Source organism: Odocoileus virginianus, chromosome 5 (genome assembly GCF_023699985.2).
Source record: "Odocoileus virginianus isolate 20LAN1187 ecotype Illinois chromosome 5, Ovbor_1.2, whole genome shotgun sequence".
Classification (NCBI taxonomy): domain Eukaryota; kingdom Metazoa; phylum Chordata; class Mammalia; order Artiodactyla; family Cervidae; genus Odocoileus; species Odocoileus virginianus.
Genome location: NC_069678.1, coordinates 80,793,901 through 80,810,797, shown reverse-complemented (window position 1 = coordinate 80,810,797; position 16,897 = coordinate 80,793,901). Strand labels below are relative to the sequence as shown.

The window sequence follows — 16,897 nt, the reverse complement described above, 5'->3', positions numbered from 1 at the left end:
CTAAAGTAGTGTACCATTTTACATTTCCACCAACAGTGTATGAGAGTTGTAGTTGTTCCATGTCCTTGCCAGTGCTGACTCGTGTCAGTGTTTTTAACCTTAGCCATTCTAACAAGTTTAATTTGGGGTTTTAAAGTCTTAGAATCATTCTGTCAGATGAATATTTTAAGAGGTATTTTAATTAATTGAACTAACTAATCAGTGTTTCAAGGTAGTTTCTGCTGCTTATAAAAATTACTCATGCAGTAAGTAGTGTATCTTAAAATGAAGAGTGTAGGAATGGATGTCAGAAATGCCAGTGTTAGACAAAGGATTAATCTCAAAAATATACGAGCAACTTCTGCAGCTCAATTCCAGAAAAATAAATGACCCAATCAAAAAATGGGCCAAAGATATAAACAGACATTTCTCCAAAGAAGACATACATATGGCTAACAAACACATGAAAAGATGCTCAGCATTACTCACTATCAGAGAAATGCAAATCAAAACCTCAATGAGGTACCATTACATGCCAGTCAGGATGGCTGCTATCCAAAAGTCTACAAGCAATAAATGCTGGAGAGGGTGTGGAGAAACGCAACCCTCTTACACTGTTGGTGGGAATGCAAACTAGTATAGCCACTATGGAGAACAGTGTGGAGATTCCTTAAAAAACTGGAAATAGAACTGCCACATAACCCAGCATTCCCACTCCTGGGCATACGCACCGAGGAAACCAGATCTGAAAGAGACACGTGCACCCCAATGTTCATTGCAGCACTGTTTATAATAGCCAGGACATGGAAGCAACCTAGATGCCCATCAGCAGACAAATGGATAAGAAAGCTGTGGTACATATACACAATGGAATATTACTCAGCCATTAAAAAGAATACATTTGAATCAGTTCTAATGAGATGGATAAAACTGGAGCCCATTATACAGAGTGAAGTAAGCCAGAAAGATAACACTAATACAGTATACTAACACATATATATGGAATTTAGAAAGATGGTAACGATAACCCTATATGCAAAACAGAAAAAGAGACACAGATGTATAGAACAGACTTTTGGACTCTATGGGAGAAGGCGAAGGTGGGATGATCTGAGAGAACAGCATTGAAACATGTATATTATCAAGTGTGAAACAGATCACCAGCCCAGGTTGGATGCATGAGACAAGTGCTCAGGGCTGGTGCACTGGGAAGACCCAGAGGGATGGGATGGTGAGGGAGGTGGGAGGGGGGTTCAGGATGGGGAACACATGTAAATCCATGGCTGATTCATGTCAATGCATGGTAAAAACCACTACCATATTGTAAAGTAATTAGCCTCCAACTAATAAAAATAATTGGGGGGAAAAAAATCACCTACAGGTGAAAGTGAAAAAAAAAAAAAAGAAATGCTAGTGTTAAAGAATAGAGAACTTCTAGCATTATGGCAGAATAACCTAAAGGTCAAGAGTCCTTCTGGTCCAAATGCATAGAAATGCTGGATAAAATATACTTAAAAATAATAAATACCATAGAAAATCACAACTGAGCACAGTTAAAAGGAAAAGGAAAACTCCCATTTGTCAAGATCAGAAGGAAAATTAAAAGCCAGATTAATATTTCTTTAGTAGTTCATGGTGTGTTTGGACTTGTATATGAGCCTAAGAGTTTGGGGTTGGTTAAAACCATTTTTTTGTTGTTTTGGTTATTTTTATACAAAGTACGTGCTTTAAAAATAATACTTTACTGTAGTATAATTGGCATACAATTGGTTATACATACTTAAAGTGTACAGTGTAAGTGTTAGTATATGTATGCATCTGTGAAACCACTATCCCAACCAAGATAATGAATATATCTATCACTTTCAAAAGTTTCCGTTTGTTCAGATGTGAACCTACCCTTTTATACTTCTCTCTCCTGTTTCCATACCCAGGCTACCACTCTTTAGCTTTCTGTCACTGAAGATTAATTTGCACTTTCTAGGTTTTGTGTAAGTAGAATTATCCAGTATGTACTATTTTGTTTAATTTTTTTACTTATTATAATTATTTTGAACTTGATCCATGTTGTGGTGTGTATCAATAGTTCATTCCTTTTTATTGATGAATGGTATTTCATTGTATAGCTATATGAGCTTTTTTAAAATCCTTTGACCTGATGATGAACATTTGGGCTGTGTTTCTGTTTCTTGAACAAACTATACTGTGAACATTTATGTAGTATTATTTGTGCAAACATATAATTTACTTTCTCTTAAATAAATTCATAGGAGTGGAGTGGCTGGATCATATGGTAATTGTATTTGAAACTTTTAAATAAAGGCTAAAATAAATAAATAACGGCTAAACTGTTCTAAAGTAGTATACCATTTTGCATTTCCACCAACAGTGTATTAGAGCTCCAGTTGTACATGTCCTTGTCAGTGCTGATTAATGTCAGTCTTTTTCACTTTAGCCATTCTGACAAGTGTGTAATAGTATCTCATTGTGCTTCCAATTTTCATTTTTCTAATGATTAATGATGTTGAGCATCTTTTCATATACCTATTTGCCATCCAACTAACTTCTCTGGTGAAGTTTGTTGTAGCTGTTCTCCATCAAGCTGAGGAAGTTTCCTTCTTTCCCAGCTTATTGATAATTTTAACATGAATGGATGATGTATTTTGTCAACCGCTTTTTTACATGTATTGAGATGATGAAATTTTTCTTTTTTTAGTATGGTAATTGGTGAATTATATTGATTTTTTTTTTTCATTGGCTGGCTTTGAAAAAAAATTTCTGGGGGTGGGGGAGGACGCTGTGCTGCAGTCAGAGATTGAACTAGGGCCCACAGCAGTGTAAGTAAGTCCTGTGTAGTAAGTAACTCAGTGTAGCTGAGTCCTAACCACTGGACTGCCAGGGAATTTCCTCATTGGTTGACTTTTAAATGTTAAGCCAACCTTGCATTCTTTGCATTAACCCCACATGGTCATAATGTATTGTTTTTTAAATATATCATTGGGTTGGATTTGCTAAACTTATTACATTTATTTTCCTAAGGGAGATGTATAGTTTATAGTTTTCTTGTTTTGTAATGTTTTTTGCCTGGTTTTGGAGTCAGGATAGTGCTGACATTATAGAATGTGTTTGGAAAATATTCCCTCCTCTAGTATTTGGAAAGAGTTTTTGAAGAATTTGTTTGTTTTAATGCTTGGTAGAATTTAGTATAGTGAAGTCACTTGCATCTGTCATTTTATTTGTAGGAATATTTTTAAACTACAAATTCAATTGCTTTACTAGATATAGGGATATGTGTATTCATACTTTTTATATTTCTTGAGGGGGATTTGATGTTTTATGCCTTTTAAGGAATTTATCCATTTCATCTAAATTGTGAAATTTATTGGTATCAAATTATAAATCTGTCATCCTGATCTTGGTAATTTTTTCCTTCTTTTTTTTCCTCATCAGTCTGAATAATGGTTTATCCATTTTCTCAAGATCTGGCTTTTGGTTTAATTGATTTCTCTTATAATAAGAGAAATTTATGTATGTATATCTATAAGTATGTTTTCTACTTCATTGATTTCTACTCTCATCTTTATTAATTGTTTTGTCTGCTTACACTGGGTTTTATTCTTTCTAGTTTCTTGAAGTGGAAGCTGAGGTAATTTCTTTTCTAATATAGGTGATTTAATAGTAGTAAACATTTCTCTCCTTATACTAATGCTTTAGCTACATCCTACACATCTTTAACTTGAGTGGTTTTTAAATTTTCACTCGGTTTAAATTATTTTCCAATTTTCTTTTTAATTTCTCTGAATGATGAGTTAGTCATGGGTGTTCTCAAATACGAGACAATTTTAAAATATCTCTGTTGTTCTTTTCTAAGTTATTTCCATTGTGGTCAGCTACATATACGACTTGCCTTTTAAAATTTATTGGTTCATGTTTTACTGTGTTGAATATTGTCTACCTTAGTGAATGTTTGATGTGCGCTTGAAAAGAATGTATATTCTGCCATTGTTGTGTGAGTCTTATACAAGTGTCATTTAAGTCATGTTGGTTGATAGTATTTAAGGTTTTTTTTTTTTTTGGTCCTTACTGCCTGCTATATCAGTTGTTAAAAGAGTATTTTGGAATCTCAAGAGGGGCAGGAGGTCAATGCATGTGCTATCTATGTTTTTATTTTTTAAGTCATTGATTTTCTAGCTTTGATTTTGTACTAAATTACTTTGGGCAGTTTTCACAGCAAAAATCATTTTAAGTAGTCTAAGCCTTTAAGGCGAGGGAGATACATAATTTAGGAATTAGAATTTAGTGATAAGATTTCTAGTTTCTATAAAAGTTTTGATTTATTTATGTCAGTGTTTAGATTGAGAGACTGAATTTTTTGGCATATCTATTGGAATGTATGACTTTTAGTTTTATCTGTTAAAAAAATGGGGAAAACAAAACAGAAAATATAAAGCAATACAAAAGTGCTTTTCTCTTTTTGAAAGTTGCTGGAGAGTTTTCTGTTTTTGTTTTTAAGTTTTCTGTTTTGATAGTGCAAAATTTATATTGTAATAAGCAAAAGACATAAAAATGATACTGCTTTTCTATTCTGTGATTGCTTATAACTTTTGCCTGCCTTTTATTTTTATTTTTTCTTTAACTATTTTTTTTTAAAATGTGGACCATTTTTAAAGTCTTTATTGAACTTGTTACAATATTGCTTCTGTTTTATGTTTTGGTTTTTTGGCTGTAAGGCATGTGGGATCTTAGCTCTCCGGACCAGGGATTGAACCTACACCCTCTGCATTGGAAGGCAAAGTCCCAACCACCGGACCACCAAGGAAGTCCCCTTTTGCCTGCCTTTTAAAAGATGACATTAATTTTTTCAGTTTCAGCCCATTTTCCATTTTCCCCACCATTTGACCTCTGTTAATTTTCAGCCCCATATGACATAAATTACCTGAGCTGAGGGACTGAGATTGCTTCTGGCAAACAGTTAATGGGCTGTTTTTCAAAAGGGGGCACAAAACTTCAAACAAAAGGCCCCTCAGATATATGCGCATCTTGGAAACAAAGTAAAGTGCGTTAATAGGGTAGAGTAAAATGGAAATGTAGAAATCAAGCAAGTTTCAGCTGGTTTATTTAACTTTCTATTTTGAAATAGTGACAGTGTTTCCTAAGGTTTGAGTGGGGAGTCTTAACTGTAAACTCATGCATATTGTGAAATGGGGATATCAGTAAAATCACTGTCTTTTTACCTTGAGGAGCATATTTTTCCTCATTAAACAGGCCTATTTTGAAGGAATTTTACTTGGCTGGCTGGGTTTCCACTTAAACAGCAAATTAAAAAGAATCCTTTGTTGAGGACCTGTCATGAACCGTAGAGGTTCCAGGTTCTGTGCTTTGTACTGCATGCAGTACTGCATGCCTGGAGAAGTCTCCTCCAAGACTGCCTTTAGGACTTGGGTCTTGCAACCAGAGTTAATTTTTTCATTGAGCTTATGTTGTCTTGTTTACCATATAAAGCTCCTTATAGCTTTCCACATAGGGTTAGTCATAAGGTATTTTATTCATGTTCGGATAAATGAGAGGTTGATAGTTGTTGGAAAGTGTATGGTTGCAACCTATTCTGAGAACTTATGTATTAAATTGTATTTATTTCTGCAGATGTTCTAGTTTTTAGTTATTGCCAAGTAGTCTTTTTAATACCATGTTAATATATGGTAGAGAAGTTGATGAAATATTCTGTATATCCTTTCTAGGACAGGAATACCTCCTCCATTTGTTCTGTTTAGTTAAAGCTGCATGTTCTAGGCGAAACAGGGGTTCAAGTTACTACTGTGCATTTTCTGAGCAGGTTACATCCCCTTCTTGGGTCCTAATTTATTGAAGTATAAAATAAGGGATTTTGGTTCAATCATGACAACTGTTTCTAAGTCAACTTTATTCAATATAAACTGTTAATTTTTCTTAGTCCCTAGGTCTAAACCCTTCCATTCCTGGCTGCTGTATTTATTAACCTCCCAATTATTTCTCCCCTTTCTTGTTGGATACTGTCATCAGGTATAAGTCTTCCTATTCCTACTATTATCTTTATTATCTTTATCTTCAGTGACCATGTGGATCCTTCCACATGGAAGGATTCTGGTGTCACAGTTACTTGACTTCATCATTATCATAATTTCTAGCCCACTTATGCACCCTCTTCAGGACCATACTCTGTGCCTTGGAATTCTTCTGACATATTTTCCCACTAAAGTCATAATGCTGGATAACCTGCTCACCATGACTGCATAGATTTTCAGCTCCCTCATTTAATTATTCTTAGAGTATAACAGTTCTTAGGCTTATCAGCATCTCTATTAGACCTTTCTAATTTTTTCCTATTCTTTAATCTTTTTGTTTAGATTCCATTAACTCTTTAGTTAATCTTTTGCCCCATTTTTTGTTGATCCATCTGGTAAATTTGTCTAATAGAACTTTTGCCTTTGTGTTACTACTGTAGTTTACTGAAGAAAACCTCACATGGATTAGATTGGGGGTGGCCCTATAAAATTATGATGAGTAATGTCTGTCAGTTCTCAACTTTGCTTGCCAGTCCTTTTTCTTTCTTGGTGGGTTCCAGTGTCCTCCTGTCAATGGTTGTTCAACAGCTAGTTGCAATTTTGGTGCTCTCACAGGAGAAGATGAGCACACTGCTAGTCCTTTTTCTTTAAGTCATCTTCTTATTCTCCACTTTATCTTTTTCGAGTTCTCTTTGCTCCTCTCAAATCTCTATTCTCTTTGCTGACTTCCTTCTTATTTCACAGGGAAAATAGCTATACTTGAAAACTTTGTCAGCTTCTTTACCACTAATATTATAGATATTTAGTTACCTGTACCTGCTTTTTCTTGTGTTATAATGAAAGAAATATTCCTCCTCTGATCTCTGTAAATGCTGCGAATCCCATCCATTCCTTTTCATGAATAACTTCTTAAAGAGAATTGGCTGTGAAGGATAGAGAAGTGTTAACTAGAAGGTAGAAGAGCTGTCAAGATCTGCCATCTTTATTTCCTCATTTCCTGCTCTCTATCACTTCATGGCAAGTAGATGAGGAAACAATGGAAACAGTGACAGACTTTATTTTCCTGGGCTCCAAAAGTCACTGCAGATGGTTACTGCAGCCATGAAATTAAAAGATGCTTGCTCTTTGGAACAAAAGCTATGACAAACTTAGGGAGCATATTGAAAAGCAGAGACATTACTCTGCCAACAAAGGTCCGTCTAGTCAAAGGTATGGTTTCCCAGTAGTCATGTATGGATGTGAGAGTTGGACCATAAAGAAAACTGAGCACCGAAGAACTGATGCTTCTGAACTGTGGTGTTGGAGAAGATTTTTGAGAGTCCCTTGGACAGCAAGGAGATCAAACCAATCAACCCTAAAGGAAATCAGTCCTGAATATTCATTGGAAGGACTGATGCTGAAGCTCTAATACTTTGGCCACCTGATGCAAAGAACTGACTCGTTGGAAAAGACATTGATGGTGGAAAAGATTAAGGGCAGGAAGAGAAGGGGATGATAGAGGATGAGATGGTTGGATGTCATCGCTGACTCGATGCATATGAGTTTGAGCAAGCTTCGATAGCTGGTGGTGGACAAGGAAGCCTGGTGTGCTGCAGTCCATGGGGTTGCAAAGAGTCAGACACGACTGAGCGACTGAAATGGATGAACTGTAACCCACTGCTGGTGGGCTTCTGCCCCTCTCACCCATCTGCCTCTGAAACTCTTCTTAAAGAAGATGCCAGTGACTTCCGAGTCAGAAAATTTAGGGGTGTTCTTTAGATATGGGTCTCTTGGCAGCATTTGTTACTGTTCATCCCTCCTTTAACACTCTTTTCCTGGCTTCTTTAATAACATTAGCAGTCTTGACTTTCTTTCCATCTCTCTGTTTATTCCTTTTCAGTCTCCTTCAATTTAATCAGCATTTGTAAATATTATTTTAGTATTAAAAATGAAAGTTTAGGGCTTCCTGGTGGTCCAGTGGTTGAGAATCCGACTGCCATTGCAGAGAACATTTCAATTCTTGCCCCAGGAACATCCCACATGCCACGGAGCAACTAAACCCATGTATTACAGCTACTGAGCCTATGTGCCCTAGAACCCATGCTCCACCACAAGAGAAGCCACCACAATGAGAAACCTGTGCCCTGCAATTAGGGAGTAGTCCCCTGCTCTCCACAAAGCCCATGCACAGCAACAAAGACCCAGCACAGCCAAAAATAAATAAATGAATCTTTTTTTAAAAGTGAGAGTTTATTAGATTAGAGAGAAGAAAGCAAAATTGGCACAAATTTTGCCAAAACATGAGGCTTTCAAGAAGCCAGGTTGTGGCAGGAAATTTTAGGTAGAGTGCGTTCTATTTTGTCTTTAGAAATACTGAAAAAGGTTAAGAAACATCAGTATATGTTGCTTAAATTACTCAGCAATCCAATAAAGTATATGATTGTATTCCTGTTTAACTGCGAAGAATACACGGTGGAGAAGGATGGACGTACTCAGGAAGCAATGCATTGTTCTTTCTCATTGGAAGGCTAAGGTTGCAGCAGGGTAGTACTGGAGATGAAATCTGTTGTTCCTATGTTACAGAGAACATAGGAAGGGGTTTGTTTTCTATGCCAAGGGAAGGGGTTTGTTACTGCATTTTTTGATTAGTGAGGACTGGTTGAAGATTTTTAAGCTGTGCATACTTTAGATAACTGAGACTGTTTTGGCCAACGTCTGGTAATCCTATAACATTTGTTTCAGTGACAAGATGGCAATTGGCCCTGGAAGCCTTTTTTGTGGATTTCCCACTGAAGTGAATTGAGTGCTCTTTGACACTCCTTTAGCGCTTTGTCATAATTCTCAGATGTATTGTGATTACTTGTTTGTATTTGGCTTCCCTATGGGGTTTGAGCTCTTCTGAAGTGGAATTATTAGTTTATGGGTAATGTTAATCTTGGTAATCTTTCCCCACCGCCCATCTCAATGCTTGACATAATATATGATTCCTGAATTAGTAAATGAATGAAGAGTTTGAATTTTTAATCTCTGGCCTGAACAGTTTATCAGAATATACCATTTCTACTTCTACAGGATTAGAGACTCATTCCTACTTCCTCTCTGCTGTTGTATGTGATTTAGTTAATAAAATCTCTTTTGATTGAAAGGTTCTGTAGCTTTAAGAGACTGTGACTTTGCAGACACTCTTCCACTGGATAACACACCCTATGCAAATCAGCTGTCTGTTCAGGTCTTGTGTTTGTTTTCCCCATAGACATAATCCATCCATTAGTTGTTTAAAGCAGCAGATGGAAGGAGTCCATGGAGATGTGGATTTATTAGCTCTCACAATGAAAGACCACACTGGTTGTGCTCAAGATTAGAAGGTTTTTGCTGAATGAAAGAGAAATGGATCCTGTTCTCTGTGCTATTTTCAGCAGTGTGGCTAGCTCTTGTGACTGGAGTTAGTTGTAAGAAAGACCAGAAAAAGATTTTGTAAATATACCTTCCTTCAAGCCCCAGACTGTTTGGTGCAGCTACCATAATTATAGGAGGGGCAGCTTTTTCTCCTTGTTGGGTGCAGACTGAATCTGTCCTAGAGTTGTTGCTATATTTACTCCTTAGAGTGAAGGTATGTATAAAGCATCCTGAGTCACGGTATATACATACCTTTATTTGTCAAATTAGGAAATTTGGATTAATATCTTCTGAAATCCTTAGGGGAGGGAATAATTTGTGCATGTCCTATGAGGAACTGTGACTGTGAGTCGGCAGATCACCTATTTAACTTTATTCCTAAGAACGTACTGCTCCCTTTGCTAACAGTTCTTTTGTGACTTATTAGAAAAATCACTCACTTGCCTTGATTTTCCTTCCCCTGTGTTTACTAGGATTCTGGCAATTAATGTAAAATTGGAAAGTTTAAAACATTGCTTATAGAGTGTTTAAGTGATAAAATCATATCATGAGAGCTAACCTTTCACTCCTGAACTCTCTTTATTTTGTATATATATAATATATATATTTACAATCTATGTATGTTGTAAATTAAGAGACTTGAATCATCTTTAAATTGGCTGTAGTCTTGCTTTGAAAATGACAACCAGTGACCCAAGAAACAATTCTGAGATTATTAAAGTCCGGGTAAAACTAGATTTTTCTCATGCTGTGCCCTTTTAGAGGTCTGTTGGAATGGGGAGCTTTTCCTGTGACAATACTCTCAGCAATGAATAGATGAATGAATTTGTCCATGCTCAGAACTCACCACACGTGTACAAGCCCCCTCCAGGACATAAAAGAGCATGGAGACTGACCTTAGCAGTGATCTAAGCTCCGGAGGAAAGAGGCTTTCGTGACTGTCCAAGAAGTGGAGACCAGCGTATCTAGAGATAAAGAAACAAAAGAGCCTGTGACAGAATCTGACATTTGCTTTGTCTGTACAAAGGATGAAAAGAATTTTGCCGATTTAGTCAAAACAATAACTGGTTTTATATCAGCCTGAGCTCAAAATAGAGCCTCAGAATAATATGTTTTTCTTTGTATTTCTGAAGAATTATCTTTTTAAAAATGTATGTGGCATGGTTTTGTTTTAGGAAAGGAAAACGTGACACGGATTTTATAAGCTTAGTAGCTGTAGGTGGAGACTCTCTTGTTTTGTGTGCCAAACCTTTTTAATAAGCAGTGAAGTCAGGATATTAAAGATTGGAATTTTTTTCAGGGAGCTTTGTCCTTTTCTTGGTACTTCAGATGTTTTCAACCAAAAGGGGTATGTATGGAAGAGAAAAACAAATAGGAAAAATTTCCCCCTTCTGTGGTGGTGATTCAGATGAGATTTGTCTGGACTGCTGTGAAGAAAGACGTGGCTGTGATGTGAGGCAGTGATTGTGTACTCACGCTGGACTGAGAGAAACCTGGTTTAGTGGAGCGGTGGGCACAGCGTGGGGAGAGCTTGATTGTACGTCGCTTTCCCCAGCAGTAAGCAAGTAGGCTCTAGTGGCTGTCTGTCTGGAGAGTGGCTTTTGTTGGTCTGCTATCTATTATGGATGATTCCAGTATTCTACAAAGGAGAGGGTTACAGGTGAGTAACAGAAAGCCTTTTTTTTTTTTTTTAAACTAACCTCCTTCCTCTTACTGTCTATTGAAAATATACTGAACAGATGGCTTCAATTTTATTTAATTCATTTGAGGCAGGGGAGAATGCTACTAAGTTCCTATATATTCCATTATGTGTAACTTACAATTAAAGGAATCATCTAAGACCTTTCTACTTTAATAGAAAAATTTTGCTGCTTGGGTTTACTTACCCAAGTGGAGCAATTGAGTCAGACCCATGCACACCTAGTTTTGGGCACCAGACGTTTCTGACAGATTGTCTATCGTAAGCATATTCTGTTCCTGACCACGGTGCCTGCCTCCCAGCCCGTCTTTCCCTTAATTAATTCAATTATATGTGTTAATATATGTTTAACCCTACACATAGCTTTAAGAACTTTTCTAAATTATCACTTTGCATACATAATATAATGTAACCATATGTGATAACCATGTATCTAACACCTATTTTGGAAGCCTTCTCCTAAGACAGTGGATAATTTTGGTACATGAAGAAGTAAGTAAAATACAACAATGAGGGGGAAATATATTGGTAGACAACCTTCAGCTGAGTTTTAATGAGTACCTTTAGAACTAAAAGAGTACATATTACAACTATTTCAGTTTTGATGATTAATTTTTTTATGCTTTGTAAAGTAGATCATCTTGGCTTAGTCTTGATGAAAAAAATGTGCTGCTTGGGCTTACTTACATTATATTGAGTGGAGCAATTAAATCAGACCAACACACATCTAATTTTGGACACCAGACATTGCCGACAGATTGTTTACAGTTCATTTAGTTCATCATTGAATGTTTTAAAAGATGGACATAGTAAAGGTCTCAGGATAAAACCTTAGTCAACCTATGAAGTTCTTGTCATGAAATGTAGCTATTTCTCTTGTTTTTATTTTTATTTATTTATTTTTTTGACATTTGTAAAGCACTTTCCTTGACAAAGTACCTAGGGTCTTTTTACTTATTCTTAATTACCATTATTTTGGTTTCTTTAAAGTGCTCAGAAGGAAAAGGTGTAAGATTGGTAAAATTTAAACAAGTAATGATATTTGTAGCTCATCTTATTTGTGCTTCTGGCTAATGGCATTGAAGGCTTTCAGAGCCTACTGGGAGCACCCACTGCACCTTCAGCAGCTGTTTAGTACCACTGGGCTTTCATAGTCAAAGCCTTGTTTAATTTCTCCTTTTTAGTATAGTTGGTTCCATAAGATTTGGCATTTGATTTCTTGGGAGTATTTTGAGAAGTAGTTATAAAGTACTCAGAAGACCTCTGATAAATAGTGATGTGTGTTTAAGTAGCTGTTAATAAAAAAATGGCTGGTTTGTAAGTACATTTAATTGCATTACCTATTTATATCTTTATTTCTCTTTAGTTTCCAGGATTCAGAAAGGGAATTCTGTTTGTTGAATGGGGAATATTTTCAATTATTGTGCTTGTTTTGTGTTAAATCAATTATTTCCTTCCTAGTGACTGAGTGAGTCTCTAATATCTGCTGCCCTGTTTACTGATGCCCTTCCTCTCAGTTCTTTGTTTCTATCTAGTAGGTGTTTCAAATTGCCAGATTACAGAGTACTGTGAAGTGTTTTCTCTCTTTTTTTTTTTTAAAGTTGCAAGTTTACTCTTTAAAAGGGCTTCCCTGGTCGCTCAGCTGGTTAAGAATCCACCTGTAATGCAGGAGACCCCGGTTTGATTCCTGGGTTGGGAAGATCCACTGGAGAAGGGATAGGGTATTCACTCCAGTATTCTTGGGCTTCCCTGGTGGCTCAGCTGGTAAAGAATCCACCTGCAATGTGGGAGACCTGGGCTCAATCCCTGGGTTGGGAAGATCCCCTGGAGAGGGGAACAGCTATCCATTATCCACTCCAGTATTCTGACCTGGAGCATTCCATGGACTGTATAGTCCATGGGGTTGCAAAGAGTTGGGCATGACTTAGCGGCTTTAACTTTCACGATACTCTCTAGAAGACTGCATTGGAACATTCTGAAATAGAAGTAATGCTTGAAAAGCAGCCGTTTAGATTATTTGTTTTAAACAGGTAAATTGTTAACATAAAACTTTAAAAGCTGATTTTAGATTTGTTTACATAAACACATAAAAGTGAAAGTGTACCCAGTGGTCCGGGCTTCACTGATAGCTCAGTTGGTAAAGAATCTGCCTGCAGTGAAGGAGACCCAGGTTCTATTCCTGGATCAAGAGGTTCCCCTGGAGAAGGGATAGGCTACCAGCCCAGTATTCTTGGGCTTCCCTGGTGGCTCAGCTGGTAAAGAATTCCGCCTGCAATGTGCGAGACCTGGATTGGATCCCTGGGTTGGGAAGATTCCTTGGAGAAGGGCAAAGCTACCCACAGCAGTATTCTGGCCTGGAGAATTCCATGGACAGTCCATGGAGTTGGAAAGAGTCAGACACCACGACTGAGCGACTTTCACTTCATGCAGTGATCCAGATAATCTCCTGGGTAACCTCAGAGGAGATGAAAATCCAAATGACTATCTGGGCCTTAATAACAGCTTATTGGTGAACAAGTTAGACTTCTTAAAACTTTTCCAGCAAATAGTGAAGATGCAGTCTGCTTTGATCATCCAACTTTCTTTGCCAGGCTTCCTGAGAAATATCTTTGCAACCCCATGGACTGTAGCCCACCAAGCTCCTCTGTCCTTGGAATTTTCTAGGCAAGAATACTGAAGTGGGTTGCCGTTTCCTCCTCCAGGTGATCTTCCCAACTCATGGGTTGAACCTGTGTCTCCTGTATTGGCAGGGGGATTCTTTACCCCTGTACCACCTGGAAGCCCTGAGAGATATCAGTATAGTGCATTCATTGTGTGCCTGTTTTGTTTCCTACACTGTTAGACTGTACATTACCTCAGTCAGTCATCATGATGTTGATGACAAATACATATTATCTGCATTTTCAGATATAGATAATTTTAAAAAAGAAACAGAAAGTTGATTCAAATTACAGTTCTGCCCCATGCTAACCGTATAACCATGGTCAAATTTTGAAAAACTCTCAATGCCTCTCTTTGAAATTAAAAAATATTGAATTAGCAATATGGGGAGAGGGGAGGAGAGGGTGAGATGTATGGAAAGAGTAACATGGAAATTTACATTACCATCTGTAAAATAGATAGCCAACGGGAGTTTGCTGTATGACTCAGGAAACTCAAACAGGGGCTCTGTATCAACCTAGAGGGGTGGGCTGGGGAGGGTGATGGGAGGGAGTTTCAAAAGGGAGGGGATGTATGTATACATACCTGTGGCTGATTCATGTTGAGGTTTGACAGAAAACAGCAAAATTCTGTGAAGCAATTATCCTTCAATAAAAAATTAATTAAGAAATTGAAGTATGGTTGATTTGTAGTATTGATATTAGTTTCAAGTGTACAGAATTCAGTATCTTTATAAATTATACTCCATTAAAAGTTACTCTAGAATGATGGCTATAATTCCTTATGGTTTACAATATATCCTTGTTGCATATCTAATTTATACATAGTAAGCTTGTATCTGTTAATCTCATACCCTAATTTCTTCCCCCCTTCCCTCTCCCCTTCGGTGACCACAGGTTTGTTTTCTACATATGCGGCTCTGTTTCTGTTTTGTGTATACTTTCATTTGTATTATTTTTTAGATTCCACATACAAGTGATACCGTACAGTATTTGTCTTTCTCTGTCTGACTTACTTTGCTTAGTACATTTGAGAGTAAAAGGCAAGGGCTCCAGCAGGAGGACCTGTTAAGAGACTGTTGTGGTCCAAAAGGCAAGAATAATTAATAGATTGGAAGAGTGTGATGGCATTGGAGGCTTTCTGATTGGCCATTCTTTGTCAAATATGTGAACCTCAGTAACTTCCTCAAGGACAGACAGCTTGTAAAAGAGACTAGGCTGTAGATATAGGCCAGAATAAGCTGAACTGAAAGTAACAGAAAACTTGACCCTGAGTGGTTGAAGTACTAGAGAAATATATTGACTCACAAGTATGGAAATCCATAGGGTGGATGGGTTCCACAGTTGGGTGGGTGATCTTCAGTCTTTTGCTCAGCTAGTGGCTTCATTCTCAACTGGCTTCCTACTTATTAATAATAGAAAAAAGATCTATAGTGGTTTCAGCCCGCACATTGACACACTACAGCACCCCTGGGTCCTTTTAGACCTTTGGGAGATTATGTGTGAGCATTTTTCTTTTAGCGGTTTTCTTTTAAACTGGAGGAGCCTCCATCCTGTGTAGGGACTGACATCATTTTACTTGAAGAGCAGTTGAGGTTTGGGTCTTCCATATGGTAAAAATTGGCTCTCATCTTACTGCTGTTTTTGGAGCAGCTGCAGTGTGAGAGATTTGAGATTGCAGTTCCTTGTGAATGGAAGAAAGTGCTTTTCTATTTGCGCTATTTCCCAGTCAATTTTATGGAGGTTATTTTAACTTTGAAGGGTCACCTGACTAGCCACCATGTACAAACTTTTATTATCAACTCTCTTAGTGTCATCATTTCTATAACACAGTAAGTAAGTATTTGCCTATAAGGCAAACAAAGTAATTGCCCATCATTGTATAGAGTCCAGATTCTGAATTGAGAATATGCCGTGCCTTCAGACAAAAACTGTGTAATGTTTCTTTCTTGATTTTCTACCTTTGATGTTCAAAAGTGCAAGTGCCCAAAAAAAAAAAAAAAAGTGCAAGTGCCACCATTCAGGGGTACCTGACTGTTTTGGAAAACATGATGCATAGTACATACTGGGAAGCATTATTGTTCACAAAGCTTTCTTGGGATTTTTAATTTTGAAAATTATGACTATCCTAATAAATTATGATCATCATACAAGCTGCAATTCAGTTTAGATTTTAGTCTTAAAAACAAAAATCTTTAAGAACCAACTAGATTTCAAACATTCTTTTTGAAAGTTATTTCGTTTTTAAAATGATAGCAACATATGAATAATCATGTAACCTAATAATTTCCTCCTGGTGTTCTAAATTTTGTTATTCTTTTTGTGGGAAGTTTGATAAAATAAGACAAATTGCAGTTATACTCATCAATCCTTAGTACCATTAAATATTTTCATCATGTCAGTAAATTGGATGCCTTTAAAAATTGAGTGATTTATCTATATGCTTTCTTTTTTTGCTGTGTGCTTTATAGTATACTCCTATGTTACAGTCAAAACAGACTTTTTTTGGATTATTTTTTCCATATTCATTTATGTTCTTCAACAGTTTCTCATTCTTCAGTGTTCTCTCCTTTCTCTACCTATCAACCTCCTGGTCATCATCCCCGTGTAGCAACTAATATCGTGGATAATTTCAACGTCTTTGCAGAAAATTGAGCGAGCTTCAGAACTTTAGAGTTCTCTTCTACTTCTTAGACTTTACTCTTTTAACAGCATACTTTCACTAACAGTGCATATTTTTATACATAGAGTTATTATGAATAGAATATCTTATAATATTCTAAAATTACCACCCCTTATCATCTCTGAATTAAATTCTTGTATTCTCCTGTGTGAATCAGGATCACAGTTTGAAGGACTGCAGACCACTTCCTGTAGATGTGTTTTATTTGACTACTTTTGTAGATTTTAAGAAACATTGACCACCAAACGTTTCCCATTTTGTATTTTGTTGCTTCATACATTTACTGTATTTTATAATTTTAAGGCTCTCATCTTTTTAGTTTTTAACAGCTCTGAAATGGTAGTATGTTACTTTTGATGGTTTGCTATAGTTTAATTGACAGTGGTTATTTTGCTTTGCTTAAATTTTTTTTTTTTTTTTTGGCTGATACCTAGAATAATGGCATCTGTTGCAATTAGTA

General features: G+C 36.7%; 1 protein-coding gene across 5 annotated transcripts in view; it reads left to right on the top strand.

Moving 5' to 3' along the window:
* MAST2 (microtubule associated serine/threonine kinase 2) overlaps positions 1–16,897 on the top strand; it is a 204,066-nt gene that overhangs the window by 55,636 nt on the left and 131,533 nt on the right. The window contains exon 1 of one of the 5 annotated variants that reach the window (XM_070468229.1): positions 10,662–11,055. The exons of the other annotated variants lie outside the window; for them this stretch is intronic. Coding sequence (XP_070324330.1) covers positions 11,017–11,055 — 39 coding nt within the window. The 5' untranslated portion in view covers positions 10,662–11,016. Of the gene's footprint in view, positions 1–10,661; positions 11,056–16,897 lie in introns of those variants that run through there. 5 annotated transcript variants of the gene reach the window in all.